General features: G+C 30.5%; 1 protein-coding gene across 11 annotated transcripts in view; it reads left to right on the plus strand.

The window, feature by feature from the left end:
- LOC148232617 (optomotor-blind protein-like) overlaps nt 1-22804 on the plus strand; it is a 125648-nt gene that overhangs the window by 79349 nt on the left and 23495 nt on the right. For 4 of the 11 annotated variants that reach the window (XM_088192397.1, XM_088192396.1, XM_088192398.1 and 1 more), the window contains exon 4: nt 22031-22123. The exons of the other annotated variants lie outside the window; for them this stretch is intronic. In XM_088192397.1, the coding sequence (XP_088048523.1) occupies nt 22031-22123 (93 nt within the window). The remainder of the gene's footprint in view (nt 1-22030; nt 22124-22804) is intronic. 11 annotated transcript variants of the gene reach the window in all.

Consider the following 22804-nt stretch of genomic DNA (forward strand, 5'->3'; position numbering starts at 1 on the left):
CTAGTTCCTTTTTTAAATTTACATATTATGTTATGAATTTCATCTAATGATACTGATTTAAATTTACTAAATTTTACAATTAATGTTTTATTATTATATTGTACTAAATTACTAATCCTTGGTATTGAATTTACAATTTCTTCTATGCTCTCAATGTAATATGTATTCATCTTTTCTGCCATTATATAAGGATCTTGATATATATTTCCATTAATTTCCATTTTTATTATGTCGTTTTTCTGAGTTGGATTAATTAATTGTTTTATTGATTTCCACATCTTATTTGGATCATTTTGTATTTCATCTATCAATTTTTCATACCATTTCTTTTTAGCCATTCTTAATACTTTGACTGCCATATTTCTACATTGTGTGTATGTTTTCCATTTTTCATTAAAGACTTTATATTCTATTTGTTCTGTTTTTAATATTTGAAAAATTTTGTATGACTCATCTCTTTTCTTTATAGCATTTTTAACATCATCATTAAACCACGGTTTTGGGTTGTAACGATATTCCTTTTTAAAATTATATTGACTTTTTGTTTTACAATCTACTATATTCTTATAAATTTTGTTCCATATCCTATTAACATCCATATTATCTACATTCCAGTCACATTTTTGTAATTCTAATCTTAATTTATTAAAATTAATTTTTTTAATTATATCAATTTTTTTTGTTTTTTTAAACTTAAGTTCATTATGTTTTTCTATATAAATATATACAATTGAATGGTCAGTTATTCTTGGAGTTGATTTTACTTCACAATAAATTTTTTTGTTGTTGGTAAATACTAAATCTATTAATGTGCTCGATCTATTATTAGTCCTTGTATTTTCTTTGACACATTGTCTTAAACCAAATATATTTGATATTTTTTCTAATTTTGCTGTGTAAAAATCTTCACATTTGTTCCAATTAAAATTCCAATCTCCAATTAAAACAGTATCCAAAATTTGATCAAAACTCCATTCTGCAATATTATTTATAAATTCTATGAACAAATTCGGATTACTATTTGGAGATCTGTATGCTATACATAATATTATGGGAATTTTTTCAATAAAAATCTTAACTGTGATAGACCAGTATGTCTTATCTTGATTATTTTTAAATATAGTATTGAATTTTATATCATTTCTAATATACAGTATAACACCTCCTGTATGTCTGGAATTAGAATCACATCTAATTATATTATAATTGCCAATATTTAGTTCAAATTCTTCAATGTCATTTGTGATATGGGTTTCAGTTAACCCTAAAAATATTGGATATTCCTTTTCAGTAATTAATTCTATTTCCTCTTTATGTTTTAAATAACCTTGTGCATTGATTAATATCCCAGTTACTGATTCTTGTTTCCCATATGAACTTGATTTTTTTAATTGCTATACTATATTATATTGTATTTTATTATAGTAATTTTGCTCGTATCTTTTATAAATTGAACAATTTCTATCCATGGAGTTGTGTACCTTAACTTATAATTAATTATAGACTGTAAAATGTATTTTATCCATAACCTCGATGATAAATACAGAACGATTATTTTTATCAATACTTTCACAACAAAAGTTAATCACTCGAGACATATTCTCAAACGAATTATAAAGAGTTGAAATCGATGTATTTAAAATATTTTATGATTTAGAAAAGTGAAGCTTTATTTGTATGCTACTGTATATTATTGTTATTTTTTAATCATTACGATATTCATCCGTGAAATATGGAAAAATCTAGGTTAACCTAATCTGTGATGATTGTTTGTAATTAAAATTATATTTTTAACCAATAATTATGACCTTACAGATATAAATAGTAAAGTATATATGTGATTCGACTCCAGGTCTTTCAGGTCTATAATCAGCGAACTATACCAATTGTCTATTGTGCTGGTTTAGACTAAAAAACAAAATTTTTGAATTGACTTTTATATAAAATTAAAATTGCAAAAAAATCTCATATATATATATACAAAATATGCAACAAAGAAACTTATTTATTTTCTTCTTTGATTTTAGTATATATGATATGTCCTATTACATATTAATAATAACCTTACCTTTTTAATCTGTGATTCAGAAATTATTGCAGTTTTATGTTTTGAAATTGCTTTGACCATTTCAGGACAAAATGCTTAGTTGTTTATATGGTTCATTAGAAGATAATAGCTAAGATGAAATAGGATATTGTCTAGTTTTTTCCTCATATATTATATTCATAATTTTATTGCCTGAAGCGATTAAAAAAAATTCACGATTTATTTGTTGTTTATATTATATTATACATATACATACATATAAAATTAACACAAAATTATTTTTTTAATTACAACTGATTTTTTATTAATTTAAAAATATTTTATATTGTCAACCAATTATTTCCCATATTTCATCTTTAAGATCTATCCGATATCTTCATTAGCTCAATTGCATATTTTTAGTGTTTAGAAAGTTAGTCATAGATGTTGAACTTTTCAACCCAATTGCGCTTTTCTCACGCTCAATGCAAAGATTTGCCTTTTGGACCGAGTCGACTAAAAAACACACAGTGCGCTCGCACTGTTTGCTCTGTCTAACACGAAAAGGACATTTGGCCGACAGATGCCGTTCAAGTAGTTTGTTTGCGTTGCGCAATCGCGGTCAATATTTGAGAAGCACCGGGTCAGTCACCGGCTCCTGCGACAGGTTTCCCACACCGACGGTCTCGGAGAGTCGTAAAAGTCGCCGTTAAGACACAGCGAGCAGCGCGTAAACTCTCCTATCAATCACTTCCGATAGGCCGCCAGGTAGCTGGAGCCGGATGGCTCTCGGAGGACCACACTCGGTGCCGAACTAGCTTTATCTATTAATTACCGGTGCCCACCTAGAGAGCGAGCCGACGAGTTTATGGCGGGCGGTAATGATCTCGGCCCGTTTAATATCGCGGCATAGCGGCCTAAAGGCCCGCAGCGACCAAATTTCTACGACGAGTTTAACACCCCTGGATAATGAGCAGTTGTGATTGAAATGTAGGTTGAGTCATCTATGTTCATTAGTATGGATAAGCCGGCTCGAATCCCATATAGTGAAACTTCTATCAGAAAAATCGAAATTAAATAAACTATAAAAATAGTTCATAATTAATAAAACAGATGTCAGTGATTTACAGAATTTAGTTTCGATTAGTTGTCTTATTACATATTTAATAATTTTTGACTGTGTTTACATGGTTGTAACGGAATAAATAAATAAATATTAAATTATACAAGTCAGATCAATAATGAAATATGTTTATTATATAAATACAAGTCACATGTTTCACGTGTTTTTATTTGAGTAAATTTATCACCAAGTGGTATATTAAAAGTAATTCGAAAATTCTTAAAACAAAAGCCACCCACACAAAAAAATTAACCCACACAACTTTTCATCTTGTGTTTTGAACTGGAAGTTTGAGAAAAACTTTGAAACAACACACATCGCCTACTTTTAAATACACTCACCGAGCTCTAATCTTCACGTGTTTTAGAATACTATATCAGAGTTTTTGGGTTAGGGTCATAAATATTTGTGTATTGAAAATGTTAATATTTTAATTATTGATTTGAATAAAAAATATTTGAGAAGCATATTTTTTTAATATATACTCTTTCACATTGCGTGATGTCTTTGGCACAATCCGTGACAATCGCACACCTAATGCATTTTTAATTATCATCGCGATTTTATTTTTATCGCACACACTACACCAGAATCGGGTGGAGTCGACTTGTCGTTTTTGTGACTCGCTGTGTCTTTGCCGGAGATGGCACCACACACATTATGATTTATCGCTTTTAATCGTCGGAATATTTGCGTCGGCACAACCACAAAGGCTCCCGAACGAACACGAACACCCCCCACCACCTTTGAAACATTTCTTCCCCCCGCCACCTCCCCCTGTATTTGCTCACATTAAACAGAATCGCGCGGCTTGAGCGGGTTCGGCTCTGATTCGGAACATAAAAACGTCTCTTTGCATTATTCAATTCGTAAGGTAAGCAGATTGGTGCCTTTTGTGGTGTACCGGCGGGGCGACGAGACGAGAGAAAGCGCTCGGAAGCTAAATTAATTACTTCATTAGCTTTTCTCTTAATTTATTTCTTAGTTATATGCACATAACAACAGTAACATTAGTACACAAAAATATTATCCAGCTCTCTGTACGAAGTATGTTAAATGAAAAATATTTTACAATACAATATACCAGTGATTATTTGAGATGTATATACTGATGAATCTCAGGTATAAGTTCCTTCAGTCCTTTTTATAGATACAAGAAATATAAAGAGCGGAACATTGCCTTCAAAAGTATACAAAGGGACAGATTGTAGTTTTTTGACGCGGCACCGTTTTTGTTAAAATTTGTTTGCAAATTATTGTTGACTTTATGGCTTTTTGAACGTTTAAAAATATTAAAAATGAGAGGAAATATTCAACGAATGTAAATTAGTAGCACAAAATTCAGATCAAAATATTTTTTAAAACATGTCATTTCAGTCAAATCATATTGGAATACATTTTCATCATTAGATATATATTTTTACCAGTGAAAATATAAATTGTCTGGTAGGTGCTAGTAAAATTATGTGATTTCAACTTTGTAATCCATATATTTACATACTTATTATTATTTATTTACATCCGATGTATAAATGTTACAGTGAATTTTTTGGTAAAGTTATATTTTAATTAGTAAAGTTGAAATACATTTTCACTAGCAGATATATATATTTCTACTAGCGAAAACATAATTTAGCTGATAGGTGGCAATATGCTACTCTAATTTTACAGTTACGAATCGTCTATTTGCTGTTCAAACCCAAATCTAACATTATTCTAAAACTAATTATAGTTTTTGAACTTTTATTAGATCTAGTCCAAAATACAAACTAACCCAACTCATCTCTCAGGGGAAAATAAGCGGGAGAATAAGTGCAGACAGACATCGCATCTCATATATTGCTCTATAGTTTGTCTGCGTTTCGATATTACACTATATTTAAAAAATATGAGCTATCCTTACCGATATTACTATGGACTTATAATATAAGAGGACTGATCAAAGTATATTCAAACCAAATTTTGGTCAATAGGAGAGCGCAAAAACAATTATCACTTCTCAGGAGGCAAAAATTCACGTCAAAAGCAATAAAATCGTGTCGGCGCCGTCGCAGTGGGAACGCTCGGTAACGAGCGTTCCCACTGCGACGGCGACGTCACGATTTTATTGCTTTTGACGTGGATTTTTGACTTCTGAGAAGTGATAATTGTTTTTTGCGCTCTCCTATTGGGCAAAATTCGGTTTATATATGCTTCATTCGATTCATACTTGTAATATTGTTATAATTTTTTTAATATAAATACTTGATATTCGAGCGTTTTCACCGCGATGGCACGGTTTTATTGCTTTTGACCTGGGCTGAAAATTCACCATATGGCAACACTGAGCAGGAAAAAAACACGACTAATTATTACATAAATATTTGAATTAAAATATTTTGCATAAAATATGATTTAAAAAACATGACGCAACGGTGGCTAATTTTTATGTTTATTTGAAACATAGAAAGTGCTAAGTCATATTATTATTTATTCAAGAAATTATATTACGTTTATTTCATGAGGTCAGAATCAATGTTTTCTTAAGGCCCGGGTTCACTCTCGGCTGCCTAAAGACCAAAAAGACCTAGTGAAAATCCCATGTGAACATTAATTATTATTTAAAACAAAATTGTGAGATCAATTAATTTAAATTGCGGATTAGGATTTCCTAGATATTCCTAATCTCACGGATGATTATCGTGATGACTAATTAAAATCAAACTAGGTTGTACATATTTATTAGGTATGAAAAAATCTGCAGATATTACAATCATGATTTTAAAAACTTGATTTTACTAAAGCCCAATTTAACAGCGTAATTAATTTAAATTTAAAACAAAAAACTATAGCAATCCTCTCAGTACTTAAAACAAAAGTATAGATTTATCTCCACAATGAATCTAAATCAACAAATAAGATCGGAATAACGTAGTCCGTAAAGTCTCAGACTTGTGATTATTGTGGAAATTAAAATTCTGATCATAGATAATCAATTTACACATATATGTATATATATATATATATATATATAAAATATGTAAATATATATAAAAAATAATGTCCGTATATATAATGATTTTAATTTGAAAATATCTTGTTTTAAAAATATTTTACAAATATATTAGTAATTTTTATTGGTAAATAATTACACAAATTTCTACATAAAAATAGAGAAAAATAAAAAGCAGTTGGAATTAAAAGTGGAATTAAAAAAAATCACCAGTATTTAAAATTTTCGCTGTGCGGAATTATCGATTGCGCAATAATCCGTAACTCGAATTTTTATTTTATTTAAAAAATATATGCTTAAAATACACTTATCTTAAGCATATCTTTTTTATTTAATTTTCGTATATTGCTTTTATGTTTTTGCGAATTATGCTATTCCACAATTAAGCATTTAAAAAATTACATATTTTTTGCATGTAAGCTTAAAAAATTATAGTTTAATACAAAATCTCTAATTAAGTTGAAAAAAGTAAGTTCTTCTAAATTTTAAAGAGAAAATCTTTAAAAACTATTCATTCAATTAAAAATAAACAAATTTGTATATATTATGAATTTAAGCATATTTTATAAATTGTGCACATATGTTTAAAAAATAAAAAATAAATTGTATGCTAATAGTTTATTATAAAATTATAAGATAAATCAATAGATACTAATATAATATTCCGTTTATTTAGAAATTTTTATAACAAATACTTAATATTGAACCTATATGCAAAATATAATACATTATAATATTTTAAATTCAGGTAAATGAAAAAATAATAATGCATATAGATACTTTTAAATGGGTCACTAATTCGTTAATCGCAATAAAACATTATGATAAAAAATACAATTAAAATATTTTTAATATAAAATAATTTGACGAAGGAATTTTTTTAAGCAAAATTAATAAGTATGAAATTCGTTACAGAAATGAAAGTTTGAGACTATTTTAAATACATTAATAATATATTTTTATAGACAGCTCATTCTGTATATTAATCAAAAATATGTTAAAATTTTGTCATATTGTTTTTTGCAATTTTTACATTAATATTTTGTCGTAATAAATCTTTCAAAATTTCTCAAATAAACTTAAGTGCTAATTTAATATGCTCAAATGTTTTCCATCAAATGATAATCTTATCAGGGATATCATATATGTTAAGTCGTATGTTTTTTTATGCATATAAGCTTCCATAATCGTTAAGCTTGAATTATCCTTAAAAATAAACGTAAAAATAGATCACATTTCAACTAAATTCGAATAACGCGTATTATTATTACCTTCACGGAATCCTTACTCTGTAATAACCGTGTAAGTACAGGATTTACCGTATTATTTCGATTTAAAGCTTTTGCTTCAGATAACATCTCGGATGTTTTCAACTAAATAACACATTGCGACATTTCCTCAGAAGAAATATTTTAATTTCAATATTTGACCTGAATTTTTTAACGGCATTTGGCAACATCCTTTTAGAGGTATCGAAATTTATTTATTTACCAATTTGAGTTGTGACATGACATATATACATTAGTCTTAATAAAGCATCTTAGTAAACAATACTCGAGTCTGAGACTTGAGCTTTATTGACCGACTGTTTAATTATAAGCTTCCGGTCAATAGATGAAATACGAAATATGAATATGAATGGGATATTTTTGTATGATTTACGCCGAATTTCCCACGTCGCGAATATCAAACACTTGCAGGCGAATTTTTGAGCATGCCGTCTGCGTCCGTTGTTTTACATTTGCGCCGCGTGCGTGCCCCCTTTGATATGTCCCGAAAGGATATGGGACTATAAAGTTTGCGATTTTTTTACTCTCGCTCTCTCGCTCCCTCGAAGATTTTCTCTATTATTCCAATATAATACATAAACAATGGCCATATTGTTTATAGATTGTCAAAAGGTGCCGGCGGCCGGGCATTGGACGGGCCCGACGACATTCCCCGTAGAGCGAATACTACGCATATATTCGCGATAATGGCGTATCGAGTTACTCGAATAGTTCGACAGAGGACACCGCCGCGCAGATTAATTAATATTTTTATAATTCAAAATGGCGACAAACTCTTAGAGAAAGATAAAATAAACTACTATTTTTTTATTATTATTAAAAACCTTAGATCTGGACAATGCTACTTTTGCTTTTATGTCATTGATTAATTATATTGATACAGGCGCGTTCTTAATCTATTCTATTCTGATAAAAATAGTTAGCTTTCCTTCGTCAGAGTTTCCCTAAAAATACTTCAAACATGATCTTTGCTGATTTTAATTTAGAGCCCATATTTATTTTACTACCGTTTTCTCCTTCTGAACAAATATATCGCAATGTGCTTAATATTTTATCATATTTGCATTTCACAGAAATATCAACATGGTGTTTTTATGGCATAATCACATCCTGCCACTTGATAGACGATTTTAAAATCTATTTTTTAAGTTTCAAATCATTTTTTTATAATTGCATTAGCTTTCATATGAATCTTCGATTTATTTATTGATTTTTTAAACATGGAAACACACGTGTGTAAATGTACTACACAGGTAAATAAGCTAATTCGTTATAAATTGTGAATATTGGTTCGCGTGACGCCGTTTTCCTTCGAGTCATTAGCATGATTAAAAAAATTACCTCGCGCGGGCGTCAATTATAAATCGCTTTTCGCCGCCGCGGCATAGTCGAGGTGTCGAGATAGATAGTGATGGGCGGAGTTCCGTGAGCGGGTCGGCCTTAGGGCGGGAAAATTCCCGCCTGCATTAGCGCCTCTTCCACACTTCGGGGTGTGAAAATTCACCACCGCGTCCGAAAAAAAGCGTAAGCGTCATAGGGCAACCGGGCGCTTGCGACGTTGCGCTCCGAGCAGCTTTCGAATCTGGGGTGTGAAAATCCGCAGCTGGATCCGAAACAGCGTATCTGCCGACGAAACCTTGCGTTTTGTAATTCGGTAGTTTTTCTTCGAAAGGCGTGAAGATTTTATCTGGGATTTTCGCAAGAGCGCAAGCGCCAACGTTCTGTGCGGCGCTTGTTACTTTGCGGTTTTGAATCCGGTGACCAATGAGACTGAAAAGTTATGATTTTCTTAAACGGTCGGAAAAGTGACGGTTCGCATCCTGTTGCAGTCAAAATGAACGATCTAGTCATTTCCGATTATGTCTGCATATGAGCGCTCTTCCGATGTTTAACGCATGAGTTATGATGGAGTAGATAGAAGAACGATTGCATCGTGTCTTAAAGATATTTTTCATTCTAATTTCTTATTAAAATAATATTTTTACAAAATTTAAATTTTATTTTTATTTTGCTAAATAAAAATAATGCTTACATTTGCAGCTAGCGCATTTTTATTAATTACACTAAAAATCTGCAGCCATGGTTCGAACCCATAGTTTCTGTGTTCCGATTCAAGACCTTACAAATTACGCTATTTTGATCATAATCTACACAATAAAGCATAATACAACTCTGCCTTTCAAACATTTAACAGTAGCAACGTGACATTTGCACATGTCATTTTGACTGGCATTTCTAAATCAACTGTGTTATTTTCAACTTTCAATTTTTAAATTAAAAATAAATATGAAAGTTGAGCTAAACAGTGACGTGGTACTGCAATACGTGAAAACAAGATGCTAAAAATATTGTAAATTACCAAATATTAAAATAAATTTTTAATAGCGAGATCAATCAAATTAATTTTAAAAATAAAAAAATAGTGTAAGTCAGTGCACAAAAACTTCGTTTCATGATCATCACGTGCTCTGTGATTGGTCGTACGCCACGAGTGGCGTATCTATATGTACCGTTATGTGTAGGCAAACAGGGTGGTATTGGTTTGTTGAGTTTACAAATATTCTATATTTGTAACTATTCAAATATTAAATAGTAAATGATTCAATATTATCATATTTTATTATATTTTTTAAAATGAAAAATAAAGTTTAAATAAAAAATTAGATACTAGTACATGCACACTTAATTCTGTGTTACACAAAAATAATATTACTATTTATTTTACTTTTTAAAATAGTATTCCATAATTTTTAAAATGTAACGTTCGATACCGAGCGTTCCCACTGTAACAATTTTATTGCTTTTGCCGTGAATTTTTGACTTCTGAGAAGTGATAATTGCATATGCGCCCTCCTATTGATCAAAATTCAGTTTAAATATACTTTGATCAGTCTTCTTATATTAAAAGTCCGTAGTAATATCGGTGAGGATAGATATTCTATTTTTAAAACAGTGTAATATTGAAGTGCAAATAAACTATAGAGCTATATGCGAGATGCGACGTCTGTCTGTACTTCTTCCGCGTATTTTATCCTGAGATCTGAATTGGCTTAGTTTGAATTCTTAAAGTTCTAAGACTATAATTAGTTTTATAAAAATAAATTAACTAGTTGTAAAAGTATGATTGTAGAAAATTAATATATATTTTAATAAGTATTTAATAATAAATAAAGATGTACATTTATTTAATATAGGAAATATTTAGGTATAAGAAAACGGGTACTGCCAGGGGAATAATTTAAGAATGTGTGAATTTGTATAATAATATTCATAGTCCGCAAATATAAAAATGTAGCAAGTTTCCTAGATAGAATAAAAAAACATATTATATTTTAACAAATACAGCTTAAAAGCTGGAGTCTTAGTAGCTTCCTCTTGTTCCAAATATGAGTTCTCCATGTCAAACATCTGTCAAGTGAATCTCTATATATCTCGAGTCTTTTTTATATTCTGTTTATGTTTATATTATGTGTTTAGTGTATAAACAATTAGCTATATTAGCTAAATAAATAATATGGGTTTGGTTAATTCATGTAGGTTAGGTTTGGGTTAGAACAGCAAATGTATGTTTCGCAACTATTGAGTTTCATAGACATTTTAGAGCAGCATATAATTTTATAATCGCATATCAGGTATATTATATTTTCACTAGTAGAAACATATAACTATTGCTGAAAATTCAAATATAACTTAATTGAAAAATACACATTCATTGTAACATAAAAATATATATTTACCGGAGAAAATGTATTCCGATATGATTTCGCTAAAATGACATATTTTAAAAAATATTTTCGAGATAGATTCTAGACTGTTTTTGCTAGATTTTATTTGAGGAATTATCCGAGAATTTTTGGTTTAGAATATAAGCTTTTTATAAGTGGGGGAGACTAAAGTTAGTCAGTTAGTGGTCCGTTTTTTTTTTAATATTTCTTTTTCATCAAAACTCATAATATTTCATTAAATGACATGCGTTTTTTTGGCTAAATTCAAAAGGCGTCCGCGTTGTAAATTGTTGTAATATACTATAATTAATAAAATATATACGGTATGGTGTCTCATTAATTATTTAGTAGTTATTGATTGTGTTTACTTGGTTGAGATAACGCATTGAGTTTAAATTTAGTAATGTAACTATTTTATATTATTATAAATTATCAACATATATTGCTAATGTATTAATTTTGAATGATAAAGTATAGGAATTGAAAAGTATTCCAATTTAACAACCACCGCTTTTCATTGATGTTCAACTTATTAATTAAAACAATGCTTTGTATCATCACTCTTGATGTCTAAACGTTAATCGTCACGCTCGGTTCGCCGCTCGCGTATCATCACGCCGTTTCGCCATTCTATTTCCATCGCTCATCTCCTCCGCGTTTAATCAGAAGCAGATTTCGGCGGATGCTGGCTGGCGTCAAGTCATAAAGCTTCCGGCGCCCGACTTCACGCTCCGCCGATCGATTCCTTGAACAAACTCCGACTTATTATTGCCATCGGACTTTGTCGGCGCACACTTGTAAGGGTTTGCCTTTTATATTTATATCTGCGCGTACGTATATTATATAAAGTCTTATATCAAAAAGATGATTTTTTGTCGGCGCGCATCGCTCGAAAAGAGCATGTCCCTTGTTATCACGGTCCACTGGCTGGGCAACGGCGGCTCGGGGCCCCAAAGGAGGCCCATGAGACGGGGCCCCTTATACGTATTGACAGCTTACTGAACGATAACTTGTAAGGGCGACACTCTTTGTGAGTCCGTCTGCCCTGCGCCTGCGCGCACACACACCGAAAGGGTTTCCGATAAATGCCGAACATCTGCCACGACGATTAGAATTTATATATGTGTGACACTGTAACATAATCACACACGTAACCCTTTAACCCATTTTTTTTTTAAAATGCCATATGGTTGTTTTCATTACGCCGTTCGTGCCGCTTTTTAACTGCTGATGCTCTAGACTAGAGTAAACGTTAAAGGCTCTAAATCTAAACGAATCTATACCATATTTTATATCGGGTAAAACTTGATTTTAAATCATATTTTGGGGCTTCTTTGCTGTATTAATATATCTTTTTGTTGAAAAAATCATGTATTTGAATTTATAAATAAATTATGTTATACCTATGTGTCTTAAAAATTTGAAACTATTTTTGTGTACTCTGTGCAAAGCAATAATATTTATTAGAAAAAATAGCACTGCATTATTTTCCAATGAAAAAGGTTGTTTTTTAAAAAAAACATAAATTTCGTGCAATATTTATTTATTTAAATATAATTATTAAGACTTACTTATTGCTAATGTTTACCACCAATGCTTAGTGAAGCGTATTCCGTAGACTATTTGGGTAAAAATATATTTCTGAATGGAAATAAAAATGTACAAATAGTAAAAAGAATTTCTTGTATGCATTACCTGCTTTGTTTGCACTTCGCCAGCCATCCCTATCATAAAAAAGTGAGGTCATTTCTCTGTTACATAACATAATAAATGAAAACTGATAGGTACTGTTATATTTGCCTGAGCTAAAGCAAACGTAGCGCATATACAAAAATATAAAAATATCTAAGATGTTTAAAAAAAATATATTTTTGCCGAAATATCGGCCGATGGATTTTTTTTGCATAGGTAGAGTGGACCGATATTTCGGCCTTTTGGACTAAAACAAATGTTTTATTTGTTATTTTACTTTTCTATCTTACCCCGATTAAATTACTTTGGTTAATCCTCTACAATGGCACCGTTTTATTCTACGCTACTTTCAAGCAATATGGGCATCGTCGTTTTCGTAAATAAAATTAAGAAATATTTTCGGTACTACCGGTAGTACCGAGTGTCAATTATTGCTTCATACTGGTATTACTAGTATCGGTTCTACCGGTATTGTAATATCTAATCCTATTGAAAAGTATAAAGAAGAACATACTTCGAATCGTTGCTGTTTTGCCTATGGGTCAGTCCATTTTCGCATTTTTCACGTCCACTTTAATAGTGTTTCTCAATATTTTTTATCAACTTCAGAGGTCTTTCACTGAGAACATTTTCTGAATAACAGTATTATCATCAACTCTCAAATTAATATGTGCTGCTTTATGTTTTGTACAGAAATTGATACGTGAATATTGTGTCTATGATGTAGATTTGTTTAAGTCTTAGAATTATAACGATACGTTGATTTGCCCCATCTCTTTGGCAACTCACCCCTGTCTACAATTCGCAATAATTTATTGCTTAATCCCGCCAAAGCTAGAACACTTAAAGCTAATGCGTCTTTAGTTCGGTCTAATACCCTAAAAAGAGGGTCGTCCGTTGCCGTTGCCAAAGCGACTGTCTCTCGATAAGTCGGGGGCAATACCGAACAAATCGATTCCATATCAAACGAAAAAAATCTCAGTGGCATAGATTTCAGGTATCGACAATTTAGTAAATTACTATAAATCATTCAGTTTTGCCCTGCGGACGTTGGTTCTATTAAAAAAAAGCATAGAAACCCATAATTTTGTCCTTGCCTTGACCGGTTTTTGACGCGGGCGAGGTGTCTTAATTTTAATAACTATATATCTATACATCATAAACACGTTTGGTATTATATACACACATGGGCGTGTATGTGTATCGTTTTAATAAATTATTTATTATTGTGTATATAAAAATTAACGTTGCGTGACTAGGCTAAGAATCTCCGTCCCAAATGTGAAATGTAAGCTGGAATTCTTAAAACCCTAATTTTTATTTGCATTATTACAATTTGCATGGCGAAATGATTTTGCCATGAAATAAATTCACTATTCGGTCGTGCACGGAATAATATATAATAAATTATACGGCGACACATTAGCATAACACAATTTATATATAATATTTATATTATATATGATACCTATACACCCATATGTTTAGTAGATAGGTTTAGAAATATAGATTAACCACCATAATTTAACAAATACTTTTATTTCTTTTTTTAAATTATTTGTAATTAAACCATGTATGTTTTATTCAAACATAGTGTTTCAAATATTATTGTCAGTATAAGTTCATTACAAGCTATCAAATATTATGTACTACAAGCAGCCATGAAACAGTTTATTTGTTTTAACAAGTTTAAATTGCATTTATGACTGGTGTATTGTATAATATGTACTTTTATTTGACGAAATCTGAAGAAGTTAAAAATTAAAATATTAACTAAAATAAATTAAACTAAAAATTTAGTTTTAATTCTACTTATTAATATAATCGAATCAGCTGTACAAATTATAATTTATGCTTTATTACAGACATTTTTCTTTTAATATATTAATAAATATATACATTTGATTCAGTTTTTCTACTCTTAAGATATATTGAGATACTTAAAACTGCCCCAATTATGAAAATTTGTTACAGCAAGTCAACTTAGATCATGGTTTAGATTATTTCAATTAGTATGCAAATTTTCTATTTAAACTCACATCATTGTAATGAGTTTATGAGCTTGTAAAATAAACATATAAATTATATACACTTTTATTCTTTATAGAAACAACGTCGATATGTCTCGACACGAAAACATTAGTATCGGTATTGATTAGGACAGATCGCATGCCTGAGTCCGAGTACCTCCGCGTATGAGTGTGTTTGTGAGTTTCACTTGTTTCGGCTGAGACCTCATAGGGCGGCTTCGGTCCAGCAGAAAGGGAGATGATATATAGATATAGGATTACTGATTTTATCTGGAGCCCTGCGCGGGCTAGACGGCGCCCGAGACCACAGACGGGCATTACAGGCGCCACCAAAACATTACACGCTGATTAATATTCAATTATATTGCCGACATTCCCGGGAGGTGTCCGACCTAGCTATGTAGGAAGTCCTCCTCTGAGAACTCTACCGGCGATGTGGGAAATCGGATGACTCACTGAGGATTACCTGGTGTTTCTGAATCCTTGAAATTTCCCCTTTCTCGCCTTTAAATAGTTGTAAAGTCGCTTTGAAAATTTAATTAATTCTTAGCAATTAGTCTTTGTTTTTCGACAGAAGCAAAATTATTTTTTGGTGTTCTATAGATTCTGTTTAACATATATTTTATATTTTGCAGATTTATTTTTTCAAAACTATCCTAAAAATACCTTTAAAATACAGTACTTGTTTACCTATAATTTCTAAGTACAAATTTCAGCAATCTCTCGCAGTTTTCTCAAACATTCGATAGTTATTATTACACAATTTGCTATAGCAATTATTATTCGTTGATATTCAAATTAATTACTGCTGTTTTTGTCCTCATAACAGTCATTGTATCCTGCAATTTTAAAGATATAAAATCAGAGTCATATTGGTTCTATTGTGATAATTTATAATCATTTTTTTTTTTAACAAAGTATCTTTTAGACTATTCCGTCTTTTTAATGTTGTCTTAAAAAACTGCTGTGATGATACATCAAGCAATATATTCTTAAATTAACCAGAAAAGTAGGAATATATAAACATAAGAGCTTAAATCGATTACAATAATCAATTTACTTTCTTAACATTATGTTGCCATCAACTATTGTAGTGAAATAATTTATATACATTTGTAAATTTGTTACACCTGGGAATGAGTTAATTTTAGCTATTTTATATTGCATTTATACTAAATTTTAGAAAAAAATCAGTGATTATTAATGGTATATAGGCGGCCCTCGACTTTCGCACATAATTGGTTCCTGAAAATGTGTGCGAATGTTGAATGTACGAAAGTCGAGTGTAGTAAAAAAAATTGAAATTGTGCGTATTTTAAAATATTTATTTATCAAGTAAATATAAGGTGTTTAAGAGGCGTTTAAGAGACACGTTTGAGTTGGGTTTCCGGGTGTTTCCTTTGAAAAGCTATCAAGAGTTAACTGTTTTCCACTATTCTTTTTTTTTTCTTCATATAGTATTTTATAACATGCTATGTTTTTATTGATCGCCCTATGCACTTGAGATATGCGTTCACCATTGGGATCACAATCTTCCATAATATTAAAAATTTGTCACGATGTGTATAGGCTTCATTCGTATTTTTCATTGTTAAAGAGCCTTCCAAAATAAACCTGTCTCATCTACATTAAATATTTGGCTAGAAGAATATTCTACATATTCAATAATTTTGGATAATTAGGAAAAAAATCTTTAATTATATTTTTATTTTGCAAAATTGAACATATCGTAGACCTGTTTGTATCATACGAACGTCCGATTGAAGCAAAAGATTCACCTCTATCAAAACGTTTTTTTTTTTAAAAAAATGTTTTTTTTTTAAATGTGCGAAAGTCGAACGTTCGAAAGTCGAGGGCCGCCTGTATAACTTTGATTTATTTATTATTATCTTAGATAAAATGTTTTTATTCTTCTTGTTCTATGATAATTCGTAGTAACTATTTACAAGCATTTTGAAACAGTCCAAAAAATTACGTAATTGCAAACCCAAATATAAAAATTGAAACGTAAAAGAAATAAAGTACGTGTGCTTAAATTGAAAGTCTCCGAATTATTAAAACGGATTTGAAGGTACGTGGTTATAAATTTCATTGCAATCAATTAAAGCTGGCAAATAATGACAGGTTGTTGCGGTTAATTAAAAAATGTTTATTATCGAGCTTGAATTATCGTTTTTGTATAAAACAAAAAAAAACTAATAACAGTGCAGTGGAATTGGAAGTTATGCTAAATTTTAGAATTTGCATAATGATTAAGGTAATCTAACACACGATCTAATTTAAAATAAACTAGTAATTCATTGACTGCGTTACAATGTAAGCTTTATTAAATGTAGCCTATCTATTCATTTAAATATATATACTGAATTTGTCAGGATGTCCTATCAAAAAATATAAGATATTTGCAAATTAACAGTGGTACTCAATATATATTTATTCATCGATCTAATCCGATACAAGATCACTATTTTTCTTTTCAAATATCTTTGATTGTTATATGTAGTAGACGACTTACTAGTTGTTGAATGAGATTATACACTATAGAATTATATTAATCTTCTTATATTTACTGTACTAAAACCACTCGAGCTTAGTGTATTCGCGTAACCTAACCGACATCAGATCAATCAAAGCGTCAATGAAACTCCAATTGAACTTGTCTTCGGGCGTCAACGAGACCTTGAGACGTTATTCTCGCCAATATATCCACGATGCTCATATTCAATTTATCGGTCGAACACGCGAAGTTTGACCCCTCAGCTTCCCAAAATCCACATTCTTCGACCCCAAGCGACGCCCTCTATAGATCACTGAATTGTTCCCACGATCAATGAAGATCGACACCTCACGGTTTGGCGCCGATGCCTCTAAAACTGTAAAATAAAAATAAAAACAATAAAGAATCAATAACGTGACGTGTTCGAGGCGATTTAAGCTCGGGGCGAAAGTTGTGTACGATACAAATTTATGGACATATTCAATGAAATAATTTTGAAAGCAAATAATAAATAAAATCATTGGAACATTTCATTGAATGATAAATTTAAGGATCGTCAAAGAATATTTTTTTTAATTTATTTATAAAGTTTTCGTACTCCGTCTTTATGTATGAATTCGCAAAGTAATAAATTTGCGTTGGATAGACTCGTCGAAAGCTTAATCGATGGGCGTTGTAGATGTCCGATAATAATAGTGCGATGATTGATTATTAAAAAAAAGATTGTGAGTAATAAAATTTTATACGGTGTATGTATGTACAGGTACACGGGGCCTAATTTCGAAATTACACCTTGCGCTTCTAATTATCGTAGATGAGTGTCAGGGGACGAAAAAATCGGCCCTCGAACCCTGGCTCCGCGTTGCCAGTCTGGAGACCTCTAATAGCAGGTTTGCGTCTGACAGACAATGTGTTGTTTGTTTTGTGATTATCGCGTAAAATTCATTTTGAACAGCCACGCGCTCTTATTCACGGGCTTACCGAAAGTCAGGCTTTAAAATAAAATATATTTTAATTTAATAAAAAAAATATCAAGTAAAAAACTGTTCTTTAAAAAGCGAACTATTGTCTGAGATGTGCCAAAATTTTTGTTTATATGTTTGTTGAATTATAATTTTATTGCTACTTTTATTTATTTGCTACTTTTAATTTAAATAAAATGAAGTTAGCTTTAAATGCCTTCAGTATATAATCTTAATATTTTTTATTATACTATTGTATAAAATTAATATTATTTTTATGGTTATATTGGATAGTACTCGGTTCAAACATAGATGTGTTATCCGGAATTCTATAAAAGTGAAGTACTCCTTATTATTAAAGAAAATTTTACAAATCTTAAATATCTCTACAAGATATATATCTACTAGTGAAAATTTATAAAAATATGATTTCATCGAAATCAGATATTAAAAAAAATATTTTCGGGATAGATTCAGTTTTTTTTTTAAATTTTCTTTTAGGGATAAGCAGATAATTTTCGGTTTAGAATCAGTGATGTAATTTCAGCTTTTTTTAATATTTCTATTTCATTACGATTTATAGTATTTAATTAAATGACGTGCATTTTTTTGCCAAAATGCTGTCCCTGTCATCATATCTTCATTTTAATTAATTTCTTACTACAATATACTCTGCTAATAATATTTTAAAATATTACCAGCAATATTTCACTTAAATTTATTTAAAAAAAATGTTTTTAGTGAAGTATTTTTTCCATTTTCTATGGAATGGAATTTGACGCCCAGAACATTTCTCAGCGATTATCCAGCTTCTCAGCGAAATTGCTAAACATAAGCTGGAAAATTATGTAGGGTGGTGCTCATTTAGATGCATACAATAATTAATTTAAAATTTCATATGATTCTTTATTAACATGTAAGTTAATGCGTGTGTATGAATTAGTATTTATATTGAGTTGATGTATGCTTTGTCCATAATGACGCGTTGGGAAATCCTGGCAAATCATTATGATTAGATTTTTAATGAAAAAATAATTTATTCGTATATCGTTGATCACGTGTTTTATAAGTGGATACGCAAATATAATTTAAATGAAAGTTATAGAAAATACACCTATATGATCAGATTTGTAATAAAAAAATAAATACATATGAAACATGTTTTTAAATTTTTATCGTGTCTAGAAGATCAAATATTATAATTTTTATTCTGATCGATCATCACATATTAAATTATTCTAGTTTTTCTTAGTCTCACGTAGTAGCTTTGAGATGAGTAATTAAAATATAGTTGAAATCAAGCTATTAAAATCTTATTTTAATTTTAAGATATCGTATTTTATTTTTTTAAATATATATAGTCAAACAATGTTTATGAAGTGCTAGTTAGAAATACCTGTCCCTTTTCTCACTACCTGATATGAATTAATAATGAGAATAAGAATGAATTTTTAAAATAAAGTCATGCATATTGACATCTTTAAAAATAGTTTATAATTATTAAAATATAAATCACCGATTCCAGTTTAGTGCCTCACTACTTGGTCGTGTTTACCCCGTTGTAGTGTATTGGGCAAATGCCTCTTATGTTATTATTTTTAATTAAATAATCAAATTTAATCTGGCTTTCGAATGGTGAATAAACAGTAGAACCATAAATTATATTTAAAACCTGAATTCCTGAGCGTCCGGTATTCGCACACCCGCTAGCTGCGTACCTCACGACAGTGAGAGACCGACATCAGTATGCAAATTTAAATTAATATTATCAAAGTTGAAACCTTAATGGTGCTCTAACCTAATAACAAGATGACGCGACCTCTTAATGACCTGAAAATATATACAAATCTAATGAAATTAGTTTGAAATCTGGCTAAGCCGTCTTCGGCGTGACTTTCGACCCGCCGTGTAACCGAATGAATGAAATGAGTTTGCGGGCCCGTCCGGCCACTCGGTTATTACCGGCTTAACATGATATAGCTACTTACCTGGTTATTTGGGCCCGTGGCCGGCGGGCATATTCGTCGGTGGGTATACATACGTATGCATGTACATACACGTATACCCGGAGGAGTATGCGCGTTTATTTACGCTGTTCATTTTTTACTGACACGTCTAAAACAAACAATCAACGAGATAATGGCTGGGTGCCAACGGGTCAAGCGAGCCCCCTTTTTGAAGGATGCCAAATTTTGCAGATACGTTACACGTATGTATCGAGTGTGTGTGAGAGGTATGCTTGTGTCGATCGTTGTAGAAAGAAATATTTTGGATATTTTAATTAAGTAATATTTTTTAATATTAGTGTTATATATCTTCTAGTTTTAACTAGTATTTTTTTTAATCTGTAGATAAATGTATAAACAGAGATAATGTCATAAAACTAAAGGTATTTAGAACATATGTATACTGGAGATAAATTATACTAAATTTATTTTTAGAAGTAGTATGGTTAAATATTGATTAAAATTATAGGTAGAACATTCTTACAGTACAGACAAATTATGATCTAACATTTATGCATAACAAATCTATTGATTTATAAATATTTTTTCCTAGGATATGTGTATTTGCGGTTGCTTAATTTGTTGGTTAAAATGCTTTAGGGCTACTTTTAAATGCGACAAACTATGTTTATTTGAGTTATAGATTTGCACATATTATTTCAATAATATATATAGAATATATATTTACAAGACAAATATTGTTTTATGTGCTTTTAAGATTTTTAAGCAATGCGATGCTGAAACATAATTAAACGTATCATACAGAAACAAATCTTATTAACAGTTTGCTATAAAATATAATTTTGTAAACTACACTTCCATATAGAAGTGGCCCCAAAAACAGAACGCATTTTAAACAGTACAATTTTTAAACTATAACCCTTTCTATTCTAAGTACAATATTTTATGGTTATATTACCATTTCAAAAGACACTTGAAAAAATTTTGCGTAATGATATATTATATTTTTTTTATTACGATGAAAGCTTTTGAGCTTTTAGATATTAAAGCTTTTCATTAATAAGTCTAATGAATTTAAAATATGGTTAATTATTGATACAGTAATAAATCTATTATTTTCTATTTCTTTATATTTAAATAAAATAAAAATGCATGAAAAATATTTTTAACTGAAAAATATTTAATTTGTAACTTAATATAGAATTGTTTTGGGAATGATTATTTTTACTTATATGTATTTTAAAGATACTTGCTCTTAAAATATTTTTAAATCTTTTTTTACATGAAAAAAAATATGCTGAACGGCATTCGTGTAATTGCGGTGGTCGCGACACAATATTGCATGAAATATTACTTCGAGTTGAGCTGTTAACTATAATCTTGTTAAAAATCAGTTGCGCTCAATAGTCGGGTGTGCGTATATATATATATTTTTTTTCCCCGTCTTTTCTTTCTTCGAATCACAACCACAATCTAGTCACAGATTAACTCGTCAAATATACGCACTAAACGTCTAGTCGCATGTCTCGGGCGCATTCTAAAACGCTCGTAAACGGACATTTTATTATGCCTCTCAAAGGCGGCATATCCTTGCGAATATAATTTTCTGTGAAATTTATATTTCTATAAACGATACAAAACACTTTTTCATATTAAAAAAATGCGATTTAGGGATTTATTATATATGAAAAATACAATTGTAAAAGTTTTAAATTTTGAAATTTTAGTACTCAGCGAATTATCTTTACGGGCAGGGCTTTTCAAGTTCGGCTTTGATGGCCGCATACGGCCACCAGCAAGTTTCAGAGCCCCTACCTGAGGTTAGTTATTTTTTTATAAACGGGAACTAAAAATAATCAGGCTACTTTCGAACGCGCCGCATATTTCCGAGATAATTAAACGTTGAAAACGCTCATCGCTAATCGTCGATCTTCCCGAACAACATTAACACCTTAATTACACGAGCGATCTTTTCGTTTAAATAATCGTTTTATATGTTTATTAAGGGTTGTTCGGGGGTATAATATATAATACGCGCGTCGAAAAAAGCTCAGCCCCCGACGAGTAAAAAAGCAAACAACAGCAGGCAGTGTTTGTATTCCTAACGAGGATATCGAAAAAATCATTCCGCTTCGAAAAGGTCGCAACCGTCATAACAATGTTGAAAAATTGTTGGAAAACGGTTGAAATTTTTAATACAGGCAATAATTCAACGCTGCCAACCCCTCAATTATGAGCACCCCCGGGAACGGCGTGCCTCCAAAAAGTGATGATCGGGGTTGTTTTATACATTTTATTTTTTGTTAAAACCCCAGGACGAACAGACGGACAGCTGTTAATATCTATTATTTATTATTATACTTTTTACGACGCTCGTTTGGTGGTTTTCTATATAGTTGCGATCTATTTTTTTTCCAAGTTTATACACCATAAAACAAAAAAGTTTTCGGGTCGTTTAGGACCGTTGTTTTTTTGCTTTCAAAAAATAATTAAATGTGCCG

This window comes from Plectrocnemia conspersa, unplaced genomic scaffold (assembly GCF_051122295.1).
Source record: "Plectrocnemia conspersa isolate PC_06_02 unplaced genomic scaffold, ASM5112229v1 ptg000009l, whole genome shotgun sequence".
Taxonomy (NCBI): Eukaryota; Metazoa; Arthropoda; class Insecta; order Trichoptera; family Polycentropodidae; genus Plectrocnemia; species Plectrocnemia conspersa.